The 7,764-nt window shown below is 40.8% G+C and overlaps 1 protein-coding gene across 1 annotated transcript; it reads left to right on the top strand.

Moving 5' to 3' along the window:
* Positions 1-931: 931 nt before the first annotated feature.
* On the top strand, positions 932-6,667 carry tmem72 (transmembrane protein 72). Its single transcript, XM_086045439.1, has 5 exons — positions 932-1,195; positions 4,172-4,238; positions 4,637-4,708; positions 5,922-6,061; positions 6,161-6,667. The coding sequence occupies exons 1-5, from the start codon at positions 1,120-1,122 to the stop codon at positions 6,571-6,573; spliced, it is 768 nt and encodes a 255-aa protein (XP_085901565.1). The 5' UTR covers positions 932-1,119; the 3' UTR covers positions 6,574-6,667.
* Positions 6,668-7,764: the final 1,097 nt, after the last annotated feature.

The raw sequence follows: 7,764 nt of genomic DNA, 5'->3' as shown, positions 1-7,764 counted from the left end.
TCGACTACTCTGTCACAATTGTCGACACTCAAACCAGAAATGCCACAAATAACCTAGATATTAAGCCAGAAACAAGTGAAATGGGTACCCAACGACAAAAATGTCTTTGTTTGAGACTTTAAGAAGATTTACATAGATTACCCTGGGTCCTACTAGGGGATGGAGTGTGTGCGTGTGTGTGAGGGACTTGCGGCTCATTCCAAAACGCCTCCGCTGTGTCTGAACAAATGTACAGCATTGCGCAGCCAAGCCTGTGTCAGCTCATAATGCAGAGTGGTGTTTACTTCTTTTCGAGTTGGGGGCTGCACTCAAAGTGAAACTTGGATGGGAAAGGACAGACTGTGTGCATTACTGCAGACTTGAGAGAAAAATACTGTTTGCTGATAGTTTGATTACACTGAGGCAACCAAATTCTAGGGATAATTAGAAAACTTTTAGGGGGGGGGATAAGGGTCCCCAGTTTCTGTGGTTTAAAGGTTATTGCATGACTAACACTGCTGTACTCTCTGTTTATTACAGTGGTGCCTTGAGATCCTTTTTGCCCATTTTTTGCTTCAATTCAATGATTTTTGTGCTGCTGCTCTTATGTACAGTGACACAAACGAAGAAGCTTCACAACTCCCTGGACCGGAATGCCCAACTCTATTTTTTATTATTATTATTTTTATCAATGGACCACAAATTAGCCTACAAATAAATGAACACATGACAAACGCAAATATGGGATGCCAAAGAATTTGATCAATTTTGTCATTTGTTGCCTTCCATCTTCTTGATCAACAAACAAATTCAAATAAAGCACCCCATGAGAGAGAGAGAGAGAGAGAGAGAGAGAGAGAGAGAGAGAGAGAGAGAGAGAGAGAGAGAGAGAGAGAGAAAGAGACTGATTAACAACTGGGTCATTATTGAGTCACAAACCTTACTAGGTTTGAACCCGACCAGGCTAAGAGCCTTCAAGCATCACATCACGGCTTTTAATGCACACGTCTCCATCGAGCCAAGACTCAGCTATGTTTCCAGAATGTTACCCTTCCAACTTTCTGATCGCCAGCTATTTCAGATAGCATAAAAAGGAGCACAGGTTACATTTTGGAGGGTGGAGAAAGAGTCCCTGCTGTTATGGGCGACTCAGGAAGCATTGGGTGGATTATGGTGGAGATTGCCTGCAGGATTCTTGGCATCTCTACAGCCACAGGTAGGATATATGGCGACTGGTTATTTACAAGACAGGATGCAGAACTTCACTGTGTACTGTTGCGCTTAAGATTCTTTAGAAGAGGGTCTGAATTTCACGAGGCAGGGAGTGTTGCAACATGCCGTTCAAAGATGTTATCTGACGCTGAATCTTTGCTGGAAGAGCCCTCATCCATATTAAACAATACTATTTCAAAAGGCAGCTCTGAGAAAATAATAAGCTTGCTTTATCTTTATCTTTGCTTTAAACATGTTATCCAATAAACTCTTGACAAAGAAAATAACCCAAATTCAGATTTCTTGTCCATTCAAAATGTTTAATGATGCCAGATGTCTACTTACATCCAAAGGTCATTCCCAGTATTTGTTCACTTAAAATCTAAGATTCATCATCAGTCTTGCTAATAGTTACCAATTGGTAATATTTGAAACGGCACCATCTAACATACAATACATTCACTGGAAACAACTTAAGGTACACCTGAACACTCTAATGTCAATAAGAATGAATTAACATTTAGGTCATCCTATTATTTTTTACAAATAGTGTCACACAACAGAACTACAACAAAATAAACTCACTTAACTGTTAAATTAAGACACAATTGAGCATTAGTGAAGTGGCCAGTGAGACCACAATTTGTCATTGGAGGAGGTTAGAAGTTAACTGTTAGAGCTGGACCTCAGCAAACGGTGTCGTTGGCCCAATCACCGATCTGAATATTCATACCAGAGGCGAGAACGAGGGTAATGGTGTGAAATGATGGGCCATCTTTGTGGCCAAATTGTTATGACTAAAAATGTGTCAACAACAACAACATCAGCACGTGTCGTAACACTTGTGGCAGCACGGCATATGGCCATACATGCTACAACAGGCATTTTACTGAAATATGAAACCGGTAGAATGGTCACTTACAAAATAGATAAATCTGTCCTAAAAGCATAAGGTAAATAGAGAATGGCATCACAACTGCTCACAAAGACCAATCACGGCTCAGATTCAGAGAACAGGTCAGCCGTGATTGGTCGTTGTGAGCAGTTGTGATGTCATTTTCAGTCGACAGAAGACAAAATGGCCGCCGACGGAGATGGCTAAAAACGAGTGCATTTTGCTGCTTAACTTATATTCCACAAACGCAAAATTATTGCTGTGTTTCAACTAGTGGGCCTGCTGGGAACATACTCTTGAAAAAAATATGTTTGGGTTGACTTCCGCTTTAAGCTTGGCAACAATACCCCATCCTACTACACATCCATACTACACAAACTAGGTGTTAGCCTCATTAGCCGCTGCAATTGAAAGAGTTGCTAACGTTGCTCATTTAGACAGACATAGAGCGCCATACAGCTAATGTCTCTGCATCCAGCAGGTTTACTGGCCTTATTTGAGCTCGTGTGGTTTTATACACTCTTGAGCTTACTTGCACATTTATGTGTCTGTCTGCTTCTGTGTGTTTTCCATGGACAGACAATTACATACAGTGTACTTTTATGTTGATTTTCAACTGGTCTGTATACAGTGTTTATTCCTCTCACACCCTATAAATGAGCAGCAAGCTTCGAGCAGCATTCTCTTGATTTCCCTCTGGTGCTGATTGTATCGCTGCATTTCTGCTAGGCCGCCCATAGAAACTGTTTCCATGTGTAGTCCGCAAGACGCTTTAGCTTGCCTCGTCCAAACGTCTAAAGCAAAATAGTATTTAAATTTAGAGGGAATCATATTTCATGTATGGAAACCACAGTTTTACTACAGCAAAGTGGTTTTGTTTTCAAAGTTATGTTTTGTTGTCATCCAAATTTTTTTTTAACTTGAACCACTGAGTTTGTTTGCACCTGATTATATCACCTCAACACCAACTATTAGACATTTCCACAAGGTTACAGTAAAAACTCACTAGGCCTAGCTTAAAATATGATTACACTCCATTATAGACTGTCATTGTTATTTGTTGCGTCAAATTGCCTTCTTTACTGTTAATGGGCAATTATATTAAGGACATTAGCACTCAAGGCAGCAGATGTCGCTGTTGCATGTGCCAACGGCAAGCGTTTCATTTGCTGTCAGCATTCTGACAGGAATCTGCACAACTTGACCTTTACTTTTTCACTGTTTGGTCTGAGGATGCAGCCAGCTGGGTTTGGCTCGGCTCCTCGCTGTCATTCAAATCTCGGCCAAGCATCGCTTGTTTCAAGCTAGTCTTCCAAAGAATACTTTCATTCAGACTAAACAAATATATGACATAGAACAACAGTATCATTGATCATTCATGAAGTCAGGATGTAAGATAAGAGGCAATGTAGTAATATCATGTTACGAAGAGGCGCTATGTTGAATGCGGGGCTCGAACCGTAATTACAAACACAAGTAAACGATTAGCACAATTTGGTGACCATGACATCACTTTCGACTCTTGGAATGGATGCTACAAATTGTGGTGGTTTACTTCAGGTTCACTCAAGCGCATAAATTAATTTAACCCTCTTTCACCACCTGGACAGTTCTACAATTGAGAAATGCAACCAAGGAGAAACCCAAGAGAAGTACACAATCCAAACAGACAATCACCTGGAAATGTCTCAATGCATTCACACTAAGAGGGGAAGAAAGCTTCCAGATAACGTTTATGGGCTCACTGGACCATCTTCAGAGGAGCTCAGCCAGCAGGAAATTACTACACTGTAAAAAATCTTTCATCCATTGGTGGAAGGTGAAACCTACCTAAATTTGAATGACTTACTGTATGTCAGGAGATAAATGCTGATGCAGATTTACAGTTATTTGCGACTGAGAGAGTTTGTCAATGCAATGTCTCAAACCCACACTAATCTTGTTTATTTTATAGTCTCAGGGAATGTGGGACAATATTACAAAGACCACCCTTGCATAAAAACCTTGCTTGGGAAACAATGAACCAAGTCTGACACCTGGTGGACACCGACCTCCAATGTGAAATCAGTTTCATTCTCTTTTCAGTGTTGTGTGCAGTCGGAGTGGAGACACTTCAACAGGGAGAATTCAACAGCCTTGGCATCTACCTGCTGTAAGAACTTGTTGGAAATGTTTGTTTCAAATGGGATCTGTTCAAAGTAGGTCCCACGCTGGCCTACTTTTGTCGTTCGCTGTTTGTGTGGCTCACATTCAAACAAACGCAGAGCCACAGGAAAGCTTCTCCCAGAGGAGAGACGTAATCTCTGTTCTCCGAGGGGAAAGCTCATAACTGTTTATAATGTATTTTCCAAGAAGAGGCTTTCCATGTGATGAGTTTGATCCCAGGGCCATTTTTTTATGGGTCACGAGATTGTAATCTGGCTTTTAAAGGGGGTAATTACTGGTCACTTATTCAGAGAAAAATGTAAATTCACACACCAGATGACATGTTTCGATGTGTTCTCGATGCTTAATGGATATGTTCCAAAATGATTATTTGTTCCTTACCAGGGTGTCGTCTGTTGGCATCATGATATTTGAGTTGTCCTATTTCCTCGATGCACTTCTGCTCATGTGCCTGCCGTGAGTACACAGCTTGATTATCTGGATTCATTTGGTAAAAAAAAACAACAACAACAACAACATGTACTACTGTATTGGACAGTCCACAAGTGTGTGTTAAAACTTCCTTAATTATTGACCAGTCCAAAATGCTATTCATAACTTTTGACCATGAAATGTTAATGGTTTAACAAACATCCTTTTTATTTTTGCTCATCTGAAAAATGATTAGGTACTACCAAAAAGGATTCCTCCTGATGACAGCGATATGTTTTGAAAGTTTCCAGTCATAACAAGCTTGCAGATTGCAGTATGACTTTCCTGACAAATTAAACACAAACATAGATACCAATTCATTACATCTTAACTGATTTTAAGAGACTCCACAGGAAAAAGTGTGTGCTTACTGCTCATGTAGTGTGTGGTGAACTTGGGAAGACCAACACAGCACAGAGAACACCACACACATAATGATATCACCAGCTGGAAAATACAAAAAAGAAAGAGAAGTAAAAATACAAGAAGCTAGGCTAACTGCTAGTTTATCTATAAATGACATTGTGTTTGCAAACTCTGCTCCTTGTCATTTTTGCTGTGAATGACACATTATACAAACACTGCACTTACTGTATGTCAGGAGACATACGACAACCAGTTGCTCCTCCATTTGTGTCCAACAACAGTGCAAGCTTCAGCTTGCTTACCAACTGGCTATTGTTTCATTTCACGTCACAATCACAATCACAGAGTCTGTGGCTCTGGCAAAATGTATTTACGGTCATCAATCCCAACTGTTTTCACTGACGTTAGAGGAGGAAAATCCCATTTAACACACCCCACACCACACGATAATCGATCAGGATAATCTTTCAGAGAAATTCGATAATGGGGCATTTGCTGAGTTTGATAGCAATGGGGCAAATGCTCAAATTTAGCCAGATTATCGGAATGTGTGTACCCCACATAATACAGCCTGTATACAGGATAATCATTCAGGATGATCTTTAAGAAAACATCCAGGGCCAAGCACACAGCAAAACGTTCCACAAACATGGTTTGAGAGTTATGGTTTTATTATATTACTGTCATAAAAGTATTAAGTAGAAAATAAAAATCTTATGTTTCACTATTTGCGGCGCATTACATTTGATACAAATTTAGATTTCATTCTGGTGTGACCATGCTGTCGGTACACTGATGCTGATGATGAATTTTCTGCCATCTCTGCATGCAGTTGTCCTCCAGATTGGCAGCTCTTTACACTATGGGGGAAGATGGCTCAAGTTGGAGGCTTTCAGAAGTTCCTCTATTATTCCATAATGTCCATAGTGTGTTTTCTCCATCCTGTGTTGGCGTGGCATGCACTTATTCCAGGTAAAAATTAAGCTGTCCATAAAGTATATCATAGAACCACAAATATTGAATACACCTAAATGTCATTAAGTACATTTAGATACATTTCTACCCTTTTAGGGGCAATGCTTCTAGTGACTGCCTTGTTCAACTTCATACTCAGCAAGAAAACAAAGAGTGAATCACCAAAAAGGCCGCAGGAGCGTTACAGCAGCCAAAGCCCCACCACAGTGTGTGTGACAGAAAGGGTCGCCTCGGACGGTACGCTGTCCCTCCTCCACGTGATTACAGGAAAAAGAGTTGCCCTAGCAACCAGGGATGAGTGCCACAGCTTGGCCGAGAGCGGAGGAGAGAGCTTCCAGGGCATGCTGGAGCTGAAGCACACGCCGAATGAGAGGAAGAGGAAGGCGAGGAGTCCCGCATGGATGAGAGGGCGGGAGAAGGTGCTGGAGAGAGAGATGGAGGAGATGAGAGAGTTTGGAGATACAGAACCAGAAACCACCTCAGACACCGCACCGATGATCACCGACTAATGCTCTCTGCACTCTGTGCCACAGCAAATTTTTTAGTTGGTGCTAAGATGTACAGTACTTGAAATAAACTACAGATAAACAACATTACATTTTTCAACAATGGCTCGTGTGAAATATTTATGCAGCTTGATTACAAAATCAAGAGTAGTAGAATCTATAAAGTTGAATACAATTGATTCCAGAACGCTCGTTGAAGTCATTTAAGTTTGTTAAAGGGGAAGTCAACCCAAACACGTTTTTTTTCAAGAATATCTTCCCAGCAGGCCCACTAGTTGAAACAAGGCATTCTGATAAATATTGCGTTTGTGGAATAAGAGTTAATCCGCCCGTTTTTAGCCATCTCTGGGGGCAGCCATTTTGTTACTTCTGTCGACTGAAAATGACATCACAACTGCTCAGGGCTCAGGTAACGACCAATCACGGCCGATCTGTTTTCTGAAGCTGAGCTGTGATTGGTCGTAAAAAGCAAAAGAAAAAGCAAAACATGCAAAGAGTTAATCCTTTGAGCTCTCAAATGAGGTCTCGTGATATTTTCTGACTCAAGTGAACAGTGAGAATTTTTCTGTGACTTTAGAGGCGTAACATTTCCCCAGGTTTCAGGTCAAATTCCGAATTGTGCAATTTTAGAGGTTCCACTGTGTCTGCTTTGTATTCATGTGTATGCTTTTACGAGATTATTTTTTTATGATTAGCCATTTGGACCAATTCATGGCACACATGGTGCCTTTTAGTCTGATTTAGTCCATATTTGCAAAAGCCTGAATGGAACAGGGCAGTGACACAAGTGAGAGGCAATCTAATCAAGTTAATGTTCCATTGCATTATTCATGAGGCAATAAAGTGGATTAAATGTTTCAGTCATTCAACGGCACTAGTGGAAATCTGCAAATGTGGGGAAAAGCTAGAATTTAAGCCCGCGCAGGTGTCACAGTCACATTCAAGATGCTTCATTGTGTGTGTTTATCAAGTGTGAGTGGTCACCGTGGCAACCGGGCTCTGCATGGGACGTGAGACCAGACAATCCAAAACAATGAGAAAAAAGGAGTGTCCAACATGGTTATGCACTGTTTGTTGACTGTGATTTGCTCCACATATTTAATGTCATGCATAGGCAATACTATGATTTTCATTTGTCTCTTTTGATGGTCAGCATCCGTGCTGAGGTTGTTCTTTTGTTCAGGCCGTAAATCA

Source organism: Filicampus tigris, chromosome 11 (assembly GCF_054856515.1).
Source record: "Filicampus tigris isolate MCC_2025a chromosome 11, RoL_Ftig_1.0, whole genome shotgun sequence".
In the NCBI taxonomy this organism is placed as follows: Eukaryota; Metazoa; Chordata; class Actinopteri; order Syngnathiformes; family Syngnathidae; genus Filicampus; species Filicampus tigris.
The sequence above is the reverse complement of the archived record's forward strand: the minus strand, read 5'-3'. Positions and strand labels throughout refer to the sequence as shown.

Excerpts from the sequence above, each read along its gene's own strand:
- tmem72 (XM_086045439.1), top strand. The coding sequence starts at position 1,120 with ATGGGCGACTCAGGAAGCATTGGGTGGATTATGGTGGAGATTGCCTGC. Across the intron at positions 1,196-4,171 it reads TGGCATCTCTACAGCCACAG|TGTTGTGTGCAGTCGGAGTG; the intron begins GTAGGATATATG and ends TTCTCTTTTCAG. Across the intron at positions 4,239-4,636 it reads AGCCTTGGCATCTACCTGCT|GGTGTCGTCTGTTGGCATCA; the intron begins GTAAGAACTTGT and ends GTTCCTTACCAG.